The sequence below is a fragment of the Podarcis cretensis genome, assembly GCF_951804945.1.
Source record: "Podarcis cretensis genome assembly, chromosome: 7".
NCBI classification, from domain to species: Eukaryota; Metazoa; Chordata; class Lepidosauria; order Squamata; family Lacertidae; genus Podarcis; species Podarcis cretensis.
In genome coordinates, this window is record NC_137176.1 from 80,294,326 (window position 1) to 80,310,899 (window position 16,574).

A 16,574-nucleotide genomic window follows, 5' to 3' on the forward strand; every position below is an offset into this window, starting at 1 on the left:
AGCAACTGGAACAACGCAGACTAACTGGGGAAGGGCTCCAGAGAATCTGCTTTTGCTTGTAAAATGTCCCAAATAGGGCTGGGAAAGATCCCTGCCTCCGGGAAGGTGCTTGCTTCCTAGTCAGTGGACACCAGGGATCTGGAGCCTGCAACTCTCTGGATGCTGTTGCGACTACAAATCCCATCATCCCCGATTTCTGGCAACGCTGGCTGGAGATGATGGGAGCTGGAGTCCAGCAACATCTGCAGGGCCACTGTTTCCCCATCCCTGGTGTAGACAACACTTAGCTGGATGGGTCAGCAGAGTAAAGGAAGCTTCCTTAGGTTCTTAAGCTAAGAGCCCAATTCTAAATCTTTCACTGATGCACAAGCAAACTGTCCTGGGCTGGCTTGCATTGAGGTCACAGTGCAACCGATACTTGGATTCCAACTCTATACCTTTCACCCTTATCGCTAAATCTGCAAGTGCAGCTAATTGTACGATCAAACACATTAAAAAAAGGGTGTGTGTCGAGTCAATATTTTCGAACCACTCAGATGTTACGAAGCTCATCGCCAAGAATGACTTGTACCTTGGTCCTCAAGAAGTTATTGCACTCCTGTTCCACATTGTAATTGATAATCCGGGACACTTCTTCCTGCCAAATCTTCAAGCCGTAGATGTTGACATAATCCTGGATATACTCAAAAGAGCGGTGGAACCCATCCATTGTGGCTGCCATGTCTTTCAGCTTGGGCATGAGTTCACTGGGCTGCGGAAAGAGGGAAGAAAATGAAAATGACACCCAGCATTTATTTCTCTTATAGTTCATTATTATTATTATTATTATTATTATTATTTGTAATCAGCCAGGTTGGAGCAGGGGAGAAAGAAGATTTAGACCCCAAAGTAACAAATACAATTTATTTATTTTTTTTAATAATTTTTTATTGAGATTTTAAAGGTTACATGAATAATAAAAAAAACCCAATTAGACCAAAAAAAGCATAACAATACATAAAAACATGTCCCATCAAAGAGAAAAAAGAAAAATGAAAATAAAAAAGAGAACAGACAAAAAAGAATAAAAGATGCATACAATAAAAAAAAACAAATCAAACCTTTACATAACTTTCTTTCTTTAGCTTATTTCCTTGACCTCCTCACACCTCCCCTCTTTGTATTCTAGTACAATTAAATATTTCAGCAAATCCTTCACCTTTGTTTTTATCCTAATAATTTATCTTTATATACTATAATTTAACATTCTCTTCTTTTACCAATTAATCATTCATTTTTACTTTGCTTAATCTTATTTCTCCTTAAAACTAATAAATTTAAACTTAATCTCTTAAAACATTTCCCCTAGGGTAAAAAAAAACCCATTCCACGATTTCTCCATCTCTCATTAAAAAAATTTTTTTTTTGAAATCTCCATATATACACTTTAAATTCCCAATTTTCTTCCACCGTCTCCCCTCCCCGGTCTCGGCCCCTGCTGTCAGTTCCATCAACCTCCCAGCGTCCATCAACCTGGAGATCTTATATCCGAGGCTCTTAACTCTTCTTCACTTCCCTTTTGCCGGTCTTCTTGATAATCTTTGGTGCTAAAAAGCAGATCTCGGGGGAGCTCCAACCCAACGATGCTTATATTCCTTCTTGACAGATCTGCCAGATTTCCATAGTTAAAGCTAGGGCCCATGAAGTATTCCAAATCTTGTTTCACAATTCTTCCAAGTCCAAAGGCCCCAAAAGCTCCAATCTCCCCCTGGCTTAAATTCATAGCCCAAAATTCATTTTATCCCTGCATAAGGGGATCTCTCCACCTTTCCTTTTCCAGATCAGGCCAGGCACCCATCTTCAAAAACTGACTTCTCCTAATTACAGTCATATAAGAACTCAAGTTGTAATCCTCCATTTGCCTCTTTAGGGTTAAGGTTCCCCCTTGTTTTGCCTTGTACTCAACAACAGCAACTTTCTCCTTCTCTAATTCATCAATTTGTTCAGTTAAAAAGGATTTCTGTGCCGGATTCTTGTCGACTTCTATGCTGATATCCACTTTTGTTCCCAAAATCTCAGTATTAGTAGCCATGGCATCTATCTGTTTATGCAGCTTTCCCAACAAATAGAATGTCCTATTCAGTACAGACACTACTTCTTCCTTTACCGACATTCTTAAGATGTTCAAGGTCAAAACCAGTTTCTCACAGTCTTTATCTTAAGGCCAATTTCCCAGCTGCACTCTTGTAACAATGTCCCAAAACTCCCTCTAGAGGGAAACAGTCTCCATTTGTGTCAATCCTTTCCAGCACAATTCCAAAAGTAAATTAGTAACAGTTTCCAGTTACCTTTTCTTCTTTTTTAAGTGCAGAAGCAGACAATAAAGACAATGTCTTTCTTTTAAAGCTAGCTGTCAAATTTGTCCTGTTTACCGTTGATGGACTTTTTGCAAGCCGTTCCCAGGTTCAGAGACGTGACAATTCGATTTTTATTTTTCACCTTCTCCTGCAAGTTGACTTGGTCAAAATTAATAGTTTCAATCAGTGGAATTTTAGTCCTTTACGTAAGACTTTCCCAAACCTTAGTTAACAACTACTTTGCTTCAGTCTATTTACAGAAAGGGAAGGTGGACTTCCTGTTTGGACCTTCCCCGTTCGGTGCCAAATTAAGTTATTTGAAAGCTCAATTTCCTGTTCTACTCACGGGTTGTTGTTTAAAATCCAATTGTCCACAGGAAAAAAGTCAGCGCTCTCCAACAGCAGCAATGCGGCTTCGCTCCGTGAAATACGCGGTCGATTCAAAGCACTGCGCCTCTCACCCCAGGTCGCTCCGGATTCCCGATACCGGGTCTCCCTGCGAGTAGGGGGGCGCTGAAGGTGCCAGCCGAATCCCAGGTTCACAGATTTCTTCCGTCTGTGATTTCTGAGGGTCTCCGCCTTCGCCGTGGCGGTCAGACCCTGTTTTTCACGGAACCGGTTCCTCCCGATCGGAGGAGCTCCGCCATTGCCGGAGGCGCTAACCCGGAAGTGTCATAACAAATACAATTTAAGTGAGTGTTTCTGTAGTGCCTGTTGTCGGAATCTCCACTCGGCCAAGCTGATAAAGCTCATCTTCCGGCCGAGTCTCTGTAATCATCTCCGACGAATAATTAATAACCTCGAGCCTTTGATGAGGCTCCAAGGCACGTTCTCATCCAGCAGAGAATCCAGCACAGGGAAGGGATGAGATTTATGGCTACATGCTATGCTTTATTTCTTACTAAGCAGAGAACAAAGAAAAATACATCCTCTCTCTGTGAGATCAGTGAGCAACCGAACAAAGGAACCAGGAAACCAGTAACGTCACATCCGTCTCTAGTATCCCATGAGACTTCCAATAGTATGGAATCCCAGGAATGTAAACAGAGTCCTGTGACTCCAAGCAGCTGCTCAGTGGCAAACAGAAACTAACACCTGTCACAGTGAACTATAGCCTACACAAACTCTTGACACCCATGGTTTTCTTCTCTCCAAACAAACCACAGGAGGAAGCTAGGTTTCTTCTTGGATTTGTCTCTTAGGTAATTTGGAGAGAAACTCTCCAAATTGTGGTTTGCACACAGCACTAAGTCAGAGCTCTGGTTCCTGCTTGAAGGGAAAGAGTAAAACGAGGGAAATCTGAGCTGCATGCACGAGCACTTAGCTTGTTCACAGTAAACCGTGGTTTCTCTTGACCACATTTTGTCATGGCATGCAAACCAAACTTGAGAGCAGAGCCCAAATCTGAAAATAACATATAAGCAAGCAAAGGAAGGAAGGAAGGAAGCCTGCATATAACTGTAATAGCAACTGGTCACAGTAAATGAATGTAGAGAAGGAAAGAAAAATCGGGGAAATTGAGGGAAGTGTTTGGCACCTTGGCTCTAGGGTTGAAGATAAGGCCTCTGTGCAGTGCTAGGGCCACTCGTTTCACCAACTCTTTCCTTATACCATCTTCTAGCAGCTGTTTGGGATCCACCTAAGATGAGCAAACAAGACAGAAGCCATTATGTACAAAAACCCACATACTTCCTAAGAATGTCAATGCAAAACCTTGTAGCCGTGTAACAGGAACAAGCCAGCAGTAATCATACAGAGCAATTTGGGGTTAATTCCTTATTAACAAAAATGGGAGTCAGGCCTAACCAGTACAGCAACTCACCTATGGCAGGTCTGGCCCTCATGAAGCAGTTGCTGACACTCAAGGTCCCTGCCTCTCAACAGCCATCTAAGTCTCCTCCTCACCAGGGTTTCCCCCCAAGCGATCTGAGACTGTGCCTGTGTGAAGCTAACTTCTCCTCTGCCCTTTTCATGCTCTTCCTGGTTCTGGGAGACCAGAGGAATTACCGTATTTTTCGCTCAATAAGACACACTTTTCTCCCTCCAAAAATTAAGGGGAAATGTGTGTGCGTCTTACGGAGCGAATGCAGGCTCCATGACTTCAGCGAAAGCAACAGGAAGCCTCTGAAGCGCAGTGGGAGTGCTTCCACCACGCTCTGGAGGCTTCATGTTGCTTTTGCTGAAGCCTGGAGAGTGAGAGGGGTCGGTGCGCACCGATCCCTCTTGCTCTCCTGGCTTCGCCTTGCTGGAGAGGCGCTCTGCAGCTTTCCCTCTCTGCACAGTGCCCCTTCAGCGAAGTGGGAGGAGAAATGGAAGGGGCTCTGCTTCTCCTGCCGCTTCACTGAAGGGGCGCTGCGCAGAGAGGGAGAGAATTTTTTTTACTTGGTCTCCCCCTCTAAAACTAGGTGCATCCTATAGAGCGAAAAATATGGTAGTTGCAGCAGAAGAGGGAGACACCCATGCCTCTTCACCAGCTGGACTCATCTCTGTCTTTCGGCCTTCTACCTCTCCTACTTCAGCTTCTGCCTCCGATTCTGGACTTCTCTCTGCCAGAGACTCCCCCCGCTCACTAAGCCCCCAGATCCCTCCTCCTCCCAGTCTGAGCACAGCTGCTTCTCAGAAATGCTTCCATTGTTTGTTATAAGCGCTTGTTGGCTTTCCACGAGAAAATGTCTCAAGGCGACTTGTAAATCCATAATACAGTGGTACTTCGGGTTAAGAACTTAATTCGTTCTGGAGGTCCGTTCTTAACCTGAAACTGTTCTTAACCTGAAGCACCACTTTAGCTAATGGGGCCTCCTGCTGCTGCCGGAGCACAATTTCTGTTCTCATCCTGAAGTAAAGTTCTTAACCCGAGGTACTATTTCTGGGTTAGCAGAGTCTGTAACCTGAAATGTCTGTAACCTGAAGTATCTGTAACCCAAGGTACCACTGTATACAACTTGGCAGTGGTTTACAACCAAATGCTCAGAAATATAGTTCCTAAAAGTGCTTGTCCTACAGGAACTATGGAAAGAGTGGGCCCTGGCATTGCAGCAAGCGGAAGAGCTTTAGCCTGAAACCTAAAAGCTGACAGTGATGGCACCAGGCATGCTTCCTTGGGGAGAGCATCCCATGGAAGCCACCACCGAAAAGGCCTATTCTTGCCTTGCCGCACTCTGCACCTGTCTTAGGGGACCCACAGCTTTTTAGTTTTCTCCAGCCTGATGGAATGCAAAACGATTACCTTGATGATTCCGACCAGTGTCGTTTTCATCATCAGAATGCCTTCTGTAAAGATTGAGATGTCGTGCGTAAGCTTAGCGACCTTTGGGGACAGGAGGAGAAGCTAGCAGTTAAAAAAGCAACAACTATAGTAGGGCAAATACGTTAAATAAAAACAAAACAAAACACAACACAGCAGAGGGCCTTCTCGGTAGTGGTGCCCGCCCTGTGGAACGCCCTCCCATCAGATGTCAAGGAAATAAACAACTATCTGAAGGCAGCCCTGTTTAGGGAAGTTTTTAACGTTTAATGCTTTATCGTGTTTTTAATATTTGGTTGGGAGCCCCCCAGAGTGGCTGGGGAAACCCAGGCAGATGGGCAGGGTATAATAAATTATATGATGATGATGAAATTATTTGTTCCATTTACAGAATGCTTTTCTTAGTTCAAAGGTCCCAGGGCGATTTCACGAGACATCATCAAAAAGTATCGGTGGGCTGGGTTTAAGGGCTTCCTGCCTGGGGAGCTTGTATAAGCTCTGCTGAAAAACCTCCTTTACAGTGGTACCTCGGGTTAAGTACTTAATTCGTTCCGGAGGTCCGTTCTTAACCTGAAACTGTTCTTAACCTGAAGCACCACTTTAGCTAATGGGGCCTCCTGCTGCCGCCGGAGCACGATTTCTGTTCTCATCCTGAAGCAAAGTTCTTAACCTGAAGCACTATTTCTGGGTTAGTGGAGTCTGTAACCTGAAGCGTATGTAACCTGAAGCGTATGTAACCCGAGGTACCAACCACTGTATTTCATCTTTATTTCAGCAGTCACGGCACCAGTTGACTTATGCGGGAGGAGAAAGGAAAACTGAGTGGGAGTAGAACAGAACGGACAGAGCGGAGCCCTGAAGAGGGTAACTCCACACTGCAACAATTTGTTGTGCCTCAACCCGGTTCCCCCAGCATCCCTGACCTCTTAAAGCCACGACGCACCTCGTATCGCGGCATGAGCTGGGCATAATCCCGCAGCTTGTCTTTGTCCAGGCGGGTTGGCACTTCGATGATGTCGTGAGTCTGTAGCTTTATAATCTTCAGGAGAGATGTGAACATGCTCTCAGGGATGATCTGCAAAACCTTTTCCCCCCAGGCAAATCCCAGAAAGAAGAGACACAGGTTTAGTAAAGGCTCTCTTTAGGTGTAAAACAAAAGCGAATATCCACCCTCCCTTTTTACAACAAAAAAACAGGATTAGGAGGAAGTTGCTACCTTTCTCACGTAGGAAACCAATTCACCAGAATAATACTGAGATACGCTCAGAAGGTCGGGGCTGTTGGCTTGATTGATGCGAAGCAGAGGCATATCGAGAGCTGAAGCCAGCTAGAAGCAGAAGGAATAAGGGTTTAGGTTGCTATTCAGGGTGGATATAAATAAATGATTAAAAAAAACAAATCAGATTTTTAAAAAAATTAAATTGGATTTCTTTGTTTTAAATTGGATTTTTTAAAAAATAAAATGCTTTGGGAGGAAAAATCTTTCTAAATATAGTTACATTATAGTCCAAAGGCTATTCACCAGTAAATAAGGATTTGTTTTAAGTTTTTCACATGTCCTAAAACTCAGTCTAAGGTTTTTTTTAAAAACGTTTAACCACATCAATTAACAAACATGGATACAGATGCTATAATGTTATTGCTTTAGTTAAATAAATTGTTTAAATTGTTATTAAGGAAATGATTGCTTTTCTCCTTCCAACAAAGTACTGTCCCGCAGAAAAGCTGTCCACATATAAACAGTTGATTATGAAATTATTGTGAGGTTTAGTAAGTTAACTGTCTATGTTAACAGTATAACCAAAACAGTAATTTTTGATATAACTTTAAAAATTACTCTGGAAATTTATTATTCCAAAAAATGAAACCTTCATCTAGTTGTAAATGTTAAGATTATGCCAGCAAGAATGAGTCTTTCTGTAAAAAAATATGATTTAAATCAAGTCTTACTGACTAGTGATTTAAATTGATATGATTTAAATCAAATCCACCCTGTTGCTAATGCAGGTGAGATAACCATGAGTTATATTCAAAGTTAACCTGCTGCCTTGCGGAACATCTTCAGGAGATGGTACCTTGTACACCTCCTTCCAGCCCAGCTGGTGCCAAACATATTGCTCTGCTTTCCTTTGGACCAAATCAGTGAGGTTGAAAGGGGGGGCGGGTCTTGTCGTGTGGGCAGCCCTCCATACCCAGGCCTGCGCCCCGCAGAGGTCCATTTGATGCTGGTAACGCAGCAAAAACCACGTGGGAGGCAGCAGCTACGAGTTACCGGTCTCTGCAGCCACAGCGGGCGCTGTGATTCTTCAGCCGTTTGACTTAACCCCTGGAGGCGCACACCATTGTCTCTCAAGACGGATGGATGCCAACAATATTCAAAGTAAAATTGATTGGCTTGCAGGGCATCAAGAATTTAATGTGAACCCTGTGTTTGGGCCAGCTGGGCTGGACTCGAATCCCAAACTGGAAGTGGAGAGAGTGGAAAGGTGGGGAGGAGGCGGCTTCAAGAATCCTGTGCTCGAAACCCCTCTGCAATTTCTGAAGTCTGCAGAATCATTGTAGAATTGCTGCCTGTCCGGCACATTTCCGCTGCGCATAAATTCTTCTGGGCAGCAGCAGAGCTAGCAGCCGTTGCTTTCCGTGTGAGAAGAAGGAAAAAGTCCCTTTAAGGTACAGGCAGCTATCAGCAACACTAATCTTGAAACCTAACTGCTCTAAGGCTTCATTCAGACATATGTTCCAATTTCTGGCAGACTGATGTAAAACATAGATTTATGCAATCTCCAAACAATGCCTTGCCCTCTGGCTTCAAACCCTGGAGGAGGAAGCATGTCTCCTCCTGGAGATCTGAGTTCAAGTAGGCAACATCTAGATCAAAGTGGACATTCAGGAGGTTTAACCCTATAACTACCATACTCCACAATCATTTAAGGAAGCGCCACTTTGAGAGTTTAAAGATTACCAAGATCTGTTTGGTTCTGAGCTGGTGCAGAGGCGTTATATGCAGGAAACACCCTTTGGTTTCTGCAAAAGTAAATTAATAATGCCCTGCTCGTGCCAGTTTTTCTTAAAGCCCCCTTTCCTACTTACCTTTAAAAACGTGGCCCTGAGTTTCGTTACCATAGATGGGTTTGCCCTGATGCTTTCCTGCATGATAGATGTGAAACTGGGGGGGGGGGAGGAGGGGAGGAGGGGAAATTAAGATCAGAACTAGCACCTGAAGTCATTCCTCTACGATCCTGTTCTCAGGGTAGTGCTACACACGGTCACACTGTAGTTCAGGGCTATAGCTCAGTGGTACAGCGTGCATGTTGTGTGCAGAAAGCCAAACATTCAGGCTCTGAAATCTCCAAGTAGAGACCCCTGCCTAAAACCCTGCTTGCCGCTGTAGAGCAACGCCAACCCAGATGTACCAGGGCTCTGAGTCTGCAAAAGGCAGCTTCCTATGTTCACATTTGAAAGTGGAGTCTGCCTGGCACGCTGCAAAATGTTCTCCCTTTTCCTGACAATTGCCATATTTTTCGCTCCATAAGACGCACCTGGTTTTTAGAGGGGGAAAGCAAGAAAAATTCTGCGCAGAGCATGTAAGTGGCTCTCGCTTTTCTTGCTTTAAAACCTTCTGGCCCTCCTCCTGCTTCACTGAGAAGCCAGCAAAGCAAGAGCGAGAGCTGCACAGCGCCTATTCTACTGGCTTCCCAGCAAAGCGGGAGGAGGTGTGGGAAGGGACAGAGTGCAGCCCGTCAGTCCCTTTTCCCACCTCGCGGAAAAGCCCCCAAGAGCCGCACACACACTCCACACGGCTCTTTAAAGGGAGCGCTGAGCAGAGCCTCCCGCCTGCATTCGTTCCATAAGACGCACACACATTTCCCCTTACTTTTAAGGAGGGGAAAAGTGCATCTTATGGAGCGAAAAATACGGTAGGTCCACAGACCGTAAAAGCTTAGGGAGCAATCATAGCTCCACAACAGAAGGTTTCAAGGTCCATCTGTTTGCGGTTCAGGTAGCACGTGATGGGAAAGGCCTGCATCTTCCGAGGTCGTGGAGAAAACCAGACAGAGCTAGGTGGACAAATAGCTTGACCTTTTAGGCAACTTCCTATGTTTTCTACATTTCTAAACGGGGGCATAGCCTGGGACATGTGCACAGGCATCTCTTCAGTAAGGAATGGGGATATCTATAATAATCTCTCTTAAAAACTCAGCATTAAGATTGGCCAAGCTAGGTATGTAATACCAGGAAGCAGCTTTTGTTCTTATCTGCTTAACAGAACAATGTTTCCTGTTGCTGCTGAGCTCTAGGATCCTGGTTTGTTCCTCATAAGATAAACAACAGAAAGACCTATGAATATGTACTCAGGAAGCCTATATAAAAAGGGAACAAAGGTAAAGGTAAAGGGATCCCTGACCGTTAAGTCCAGTCACGGACGACTCTTGGGTTGCAGCGCTCATCTCGCTTTACTGGCCGAGGGAGCCGGCGTACAGCTTCCGGGTCATGTGGCCAGCATGACTAAGCCGCTTCTGGAGAACCAGAGCAGTGCACGGAAACGACATTTACCTTCCCCCTGGAGCGGTACCTATTTATCTACTTGCACTGGTGTGCTTTCGAACTGCTAGGTTGGAAGGAGCTGGGACAGAGCAACGGTAGCTCACCCCGTCGCGAGGATTTGAACCGCTGAAACGATTTGAAACGATGCAAAACAGAACAAGCACATGTATCAATTTTGAGCAATGAGTCTTTGACCCAATAATCTTAAATCCCCAAGAGTTGTATTTTAAACCAATGTCTAATCTAGCATTCTGTTCCCCCAGCGGCCGACCAGATGCCTAGGCGAAGTCTATAGGCAAGACAGGAATGCAATAGAAAGACCCACCATCTTTCTTGTTGGCCACCCCAAATATTTACCTCCCGCCATGTTGCATTTCCCTTTGACATGCACGCTTCGTTCATAATCCTCCAACCTTGCTTTCTCTGGTAGAATCTGTTTCAGCTTTGCTTCAGTCTGACTCAGACACTGAGTCGGGAGTGCAGTGAATCCAAGTGAGAAACAATGTACAGTGGTATCTCTGATTGCGAACGAGATCTGTTCCGGAGGCCCGTTCGCAACATGAAAAGAGTGCAACCCGCAGCGGCGCGTCTGCGCACGCGCGGGTTGCCATTCGCCACTTCTGTGCATGTGCGTGGCGTCCTTTTGCTCATCTGCGCATGCGCGAGCGGCGAAACCCGGTAGTAATCCTTTCTGGTACTTCCAGGTCGCCTCAGGACCTAACCTGAAAGAACGTAACATGAGGTATGACTGTACAAACAGGCAGTGGCAGCATGCACCCTTTGGGTCTGGTAGGGCAGAAGGCAAGGAGCTCAACAGTAGATGGCGCCAAAGCCAAGGAGAGGGGGAACCAACTAATCCTAGTTTTGTCCTCCTGTTTTCTGCCGAGCTCTACAAAGGCAATACTGAACCGAAATTGAGGATGGAGCCAGCAGGCAGTGGTACCAACTAGAATAGGAGTCCCACACTCCATAGAAGAGGCAGCAAGCACATGTAAACGCTTCTGGGATCCTACCTGTCAATCAGTTGCCAGGCGTATGAAAGATCGCCAACTATCTGCATGGTGATCAAAACCTCTTCCTTAATGTTGATGGTTCTGATCATCTGATGGAGAAACTTACGAGTGTCAGCAAGGAACTGACATATTTGCAGGTTGGACTCCAGTTGGTGAAATTCTTGCACCTACATATTAAGAATTAGAAACATAGTTTTTTGGGGGGTTTTTATTAAAACGCCTGAAAACAAACACAAGAGATTTTAAATTTGGCTACTTCTTAAATAAATCCTAATTGGTATGAAGTTCTACAGCAACTGGTCTTATGACAATGTTGCTTGAGTCCACATAAGAAATTATACCCAGAAAATGGCATGACCACCGCCTCCTCTGCCTTACCTCTTCTAAAGCTTGTATTAATTGCACAGTTTTCCTGCCCGCTGCAGTGGAGTCATCGTAATTCAGAGACATTATTTGTTTGGCGATTTCCCTGAACCAGGCTTGCAGATTTTCTGTTTTTAGTGGGAAAACAGGAGAAGGGACAAATTATTAAATTAGTGCAACTGAAACCAAAAGAGAGAGCGCTACCAGCCCCCAATTCACAAACTGTAAACATCCAAATATCAAGGAATTATTTTGAAAGAAACAAAAATGCGTCAGGGTCGGGAAGGTGGTGGTTTCCCTAAAGTTTGAGCTATACACATCTACACAAATGCTGTGCTTGCACGTGAAACCATAATTTTGCACAGAAGTGGCTAATCTCTGAAGATCCCACCATCCTCGATCACTGAGACATGATGGCTGGGGGAGATGGGAGTTGGAGCACAGCAGCATCTAGAAGACTAACCAGTTCCCCTCCCCAAATTAGCATTATGAGAAGAGCCACAATAAAATTTGGGCTCGTGTGTTCCCCCTCCCACGGGGGAGGAGGAAACTTTCATTTCCCTTTTAAGACCAAGGCTCTTGTGGTGTCTGAACCCAGACGAACTGTGGCTCGCTTTTAGGGTTAAAGGAAACAAGTCTACTTCAAACCATGGTTTACGAAAGTGGCTCGTTTTCTTTTTTTTCTTTTTATTGGAATTTTATTTACAACATAACATAACCCCCCCACCCCCCCATACACAAATCCACCCTCATTAAACGTGAACATAACATACAGTGAGCATAACATACAACAATACAAACAACCAAACAGAAGACTTCCTTTATCCTGTATCTGGCCTCCTTATTTACTTCTTATAAACTGTTTCCGTTATGAATAATTATTAAGATTTTTCTAATTATAACTTAAATATCCACAAAGTCTCCTGCAGACATTAATCGAAACAAGTCCAGGTATGTATTTTAGGGCACTGTTTTGTGAAGTATTCTCTGCATTTCCCCCATGCTTGTTGAAACTCTTGTCTGGTGTGATCTCTAATTGCCTCTCTTAATCTAGCCAGTTCAATATACTCTAACAGTTTGTCTTGCCATTCCTTTTTTGTTGGCACAGTTTCTTTTTTCCAGTTTTTAGCAATGAGGATCCTTGCCGCTCCTGTGGCATGGAGGAATATTTTCTGATCTTCTCTTGCTATACCTGTGTCCATTATCCCTAGTAGAAAAGCTTCTGTATTTTTCACAAAGTTATACTTAAAGTTGCTCATTTTCATCCAGGGTTCAGACGCAACACTAAACCATGGTTAGTTGAAAATGGAAGTTGACGCTTCTACAGTGGTGCCCCGCAAGACGAATGCCTCGCAAGACGAAAAACCCGCTAGACGAAAGGGTTTTCCGTTTTGGAGGTGCTTCGCAAGACGAATTTCCCCATGGGCTTGCTTCGCAAGACAAAAATGTCTTGCGAGTTTTTCCGACTTCCCCCCCTCCCCCCCTTTTTCTAAGCCGCTTATCCACTTATCCGCTAAGCCGCTAATAGCGCTAAGCCGCTAATGGGCTTGCTTCGCAAGACGAAAAAGCCGCTAGACGAAGAGACTCGCGGAACGGATTCTTTTCGTCTTGCGAGGCACCACTGTACTCTTCTCCCCATTGCAGAACTGGAGAACCAAGCACATAAGACCAAGGCGCACAGATGTTCATCCTTGCAATGGTGTGAGTTGGGTTGCTACCAATTCAAACTGATCAATGCAAATCTTTGCAGAGCCTTCAAAGCTAGGCGACATGAAGAAGACCCCATGCATCTCTCACTAATGGAGCACGGGTTAATCTTTGTCGCAAGCCTTGGAAAGTCTTTTGCTTGGCACCAGTTGCCAGTTGGAATCATAGTCTAGCTGGAAACCCATAACCAGACGTAATATAAATGAGCTCGCAAAAGCCTTTTCTCAAAGGAAATAGAAAAATATTGCTTATTGCTTCCCCCTCTCCAATTGCTCCAATTGTTCTCTTGGAACAACAAGAAACCAAGAGGAAAGAAAAGTCATCTAAGGAATGTTAGAAAGATGTTGGAATGAAGCTACATGGCTTTAGCAGAAATGTAATAATAATAATAATAATAATAATAATAATAATAATATCTTTATTGTCATTGCCCCCTCTCAGGGACAACGAAATTTACTTGGCTGCTCCATCCACCCAGGTAGGGCACTCCACACAAAATCAGAACAACTATAAAAACACTAATTAAAACAATACAATATAATACAGCAAGGAAGATTAGATGACTTTCAAAGTCCAGGTTTCCCTGTTATAAAGAATTAGGTACAATAGATTATAATTGGATTAAAGGGGAAAAAAATAATGTTAGAATTTGTTAAGTTAAATGATAGGACAGAAAATTGAGGAAGATGGAAAGGATTTGCTGAAACAATTAATTGAAGTGGAATACAAAAAAAGGGAGGTGTGAGGAGGTCGCTGAAACAAGTAAAAGAAAGTTAATAACATTGAAAGTATTGGAAGAGTTTTTTTTCCATTTTTTTAATTGTTTTTGTTTTATTTCTGTTATGTATATGTAATATTTTTGTCTTTGTATTGTATTGTATGGTTTTGTTATGTTTAATTCTTTTTCTTTTTTCCTTTTGTAACTTTCAAAACTTTAATAAATACTATTAAAAAAAAAGAAAAGAAAATTCATCAAGGAATGGGGGAAATCTGAGGAATATTTGAAAAGTTTCTGTATACATTGGAATTCATTGGCAGGATTAACATAAAACAAGCAGTTAAAGGTAATGTTAAAGAAAAACCAGGGAGTTAACTGATAAATGGAATCAAATGCAGTATTCAAAATTAAAATTATAAGAAACCGCAAAAGTGGTAGAGGAAAGTCAAAACATTTATGTTCATTGGGAAGTTAATTTCCAAAACTGAAAAATAAAATTCATTTTTTAAACGGCCCTTACCATTTTTCTCCACTCTAGTTAGAGGCTTAACGCCTGAAAAGACATCAGCCAGCTCTGTCATCCTTTCGGATCCTTCCGTTTTGTAGCTTTCCCATTTTGTTTGCTTTTCGGACAGCATCTGCTTGAACATCTGACGAAAAAGCAAGACCTCAGTCTAAAACATAACAACCTGCCGCGACTGGAAAATTACAGCGACAGCAACAATACCATTTGGCATGGACTGATCTATACTAGGGATCCATTGTAGGCTTTTGGGTGATCCCCACATTTATGCTGAAAATAGGAAAATAATGCTGGAAAGCTGGAGGTTTCTGTGCACTTTCCCCCTATGAGCTGAAGAGGCAAGCCACTTTAACAAATAAAAAGTGGCTTGCTTCTTCGGCAGCGCAGATGAATGCAGTGGAAATGTCAAAGCAAGCCTCTGAAGTGTGCACGGTTCTAGGCATGGGGTGTGTGTATGAAGCATGTTTTCGTTACCTCTTTCAATATGAATTCGAACTGTGCTATATCCAGGAGAAGCTGGAAAAGGATCTTGGGGTTGTACTTGGAATCTGTTTGAACCTGGTCCTTTATCTGGCGGAGGCGCTTGTTGCTTGGATCGTAAGCTAAGGAAAAAGAGCAGAAAGTGAAGGCTTCCTCGATTGCTGCTGTGATGCAACACCCACCTTCCCCCTCAACGATCTCAACGGAGAAGATTTAATGTGCTCTTGGTCGCTCTTGGATAACAGGGTAAAACAGGGTGGATAAAAATCAATGATTTTAAAAAAAAATTAAATTGGATTCTTTTGATTATAATTGGGATTTTTAAGATAAAATGCTTTTGGAGGGAAAATCTTTCTAAATATAATTTCCTATTCAACTTACATTATACTTGTAGTCCAAAGGCCATTCATCAGGAAATAAGGATTTGTTTTTAAGTTTTTCACGTGTGCTAAAACTCAGTCTAAGTTTTTTTTTAAAAACTGTTTAATCACATCAGTTAACAAACATGGAAACATATGCTATAATGTTATTGTTTCAGCTAAATAAATTGTTTAAATTTTTATTAAGGAAACGATAGTTATTCTCCTTCCAGTAAAGTACAGCAGAAAAGTTGTCCAAATATTGAACCTCGTAATAATTTCATAATTATCAGTCTATGTATTTCTAATGGCATAACCTGAAATATACTCGGAGTTGAGAGTGGATTTCATGCTCTTTATTCAGGTCATAGTGGTGAGGAGAAATGGAAGTTCCCTCAGAATGTCTGCTTTATATACATTATTTACACAATGGGCCCCACATGATTTGCTAATTTCGGGATTCACCTGTAGGCCAATCAGGTTGCGGATTCACTTCCACCTGGAGATGGATTGGGTGGCTCATATGGACCAACCAGACTGCTGCATTCTGAATCCTATTGTTCTAGGGCCAATCAGACTGCTGCATTCTGAATCCTATTGTTCCAGGGCCAATCAGACTGCTGCATTTTGGATCCTATTCAACTCAGTACATAACATAACCAAATCAGTAATTTTTGATATAACTGTAAAATGTACGCTGAAAATTTATTATTCCAAAAACGAAACCTTCATCCGGTTGTAAATATTAAGATTAAACCAGCAAGAATGAATCATAGAATCATAGAGTTGGAAGAGACCACAAGGGCCATTGAGTCCAACCCCCTGCCAAGCAGGAAACACCATCAGAGCACTCCTGACATATGGTTGTCAAGCCTCTGCTTAAAGACCTCCAAAGAAGGAGACTCCACCACACTCCTTGGCAGCAAATTCCACTGTCGAACAGCTCTTACTGTCAGGAAGTTCTTCCTAATGTTTAGGTGGAATCTTTTTTCTTGTAGTTTGGAACCATTGCTCTGTGTCCGTTTCTCTGGAGCAGCAGAAAACAATCTTTCTCCCTCCTCTATGTGACATCCTTTTATATATTTGAACATGGCTATCATATCACCCCTTAACTTCCTCTTCTCCAGGCTAAACATGCCCAGCTCCCTTAGCCGTTCCTCATAAGGCATCGTTTCCAGGCCTTTGACCATTTTGGTTGCCCTCCTCTGGACACGTTCCAGTTTGTCAGTGTCCTTCTTGAACTGTGGTGCCCAGAACTGGACACAGTACTGTACTGAGTCTTTCTG

General features: G+C 43.2%; 1 protein-coding gene across 1 annotated transcript in view; it reads right to left on the reverse strand.

Annotated features, from left to right (window-relative positions):
* The window catches only part of WASHC5 (WASH complex subunit 5), a 45,414-nt gene that overhangs the window by 17,610 nt on the left and 11,230 nt on the right, over positions 1 to 16,574 (reverse strand). The window contains exons 10-19 of the mRNA XM_079984173.1: positions 14,924 to 15,051; positions 14,447 to 14,576; positions 11,517 to 11,629; positions 11,139 to 11,305; positions 8,671 to 8,746; positions 6,797 to 6,907; positions 6,524 to 6,664; positions 5,563 to 5,643; positions 3,874 to 3,975; positions 572 to 751 (exon numbers count right to left, since the gene is read on the reverse strand). Coding sequence (XP_079840299.1) covers positions 572 to 751; positions 3,874 to 3,975; positions 5,563 to 5,643; positions 6,524 to 6,664; positions 6,797 to 6,907; positions 8,671 to 8,746; positions 11,139 to 11,305; positions 11,517 to 11,629; positions 14,447 to 14,576; positions 14,924 to 15,051 — 1,229 coding nt within the window. The remainder of the gene's footprint in view (positions 1 to 571; positions 752 to 3,873; positions 3,976 to 5,562; positions 5,644 to 6,523; positions 6,665 to 6,796; positions 6,908 to 8,670; positions 8,747 to 11,138; positions 11,306 to 11,516; positions 11,630 to 14,446; positions 14,577 to 14,923; positions 15,052 to 16,574) is intronic.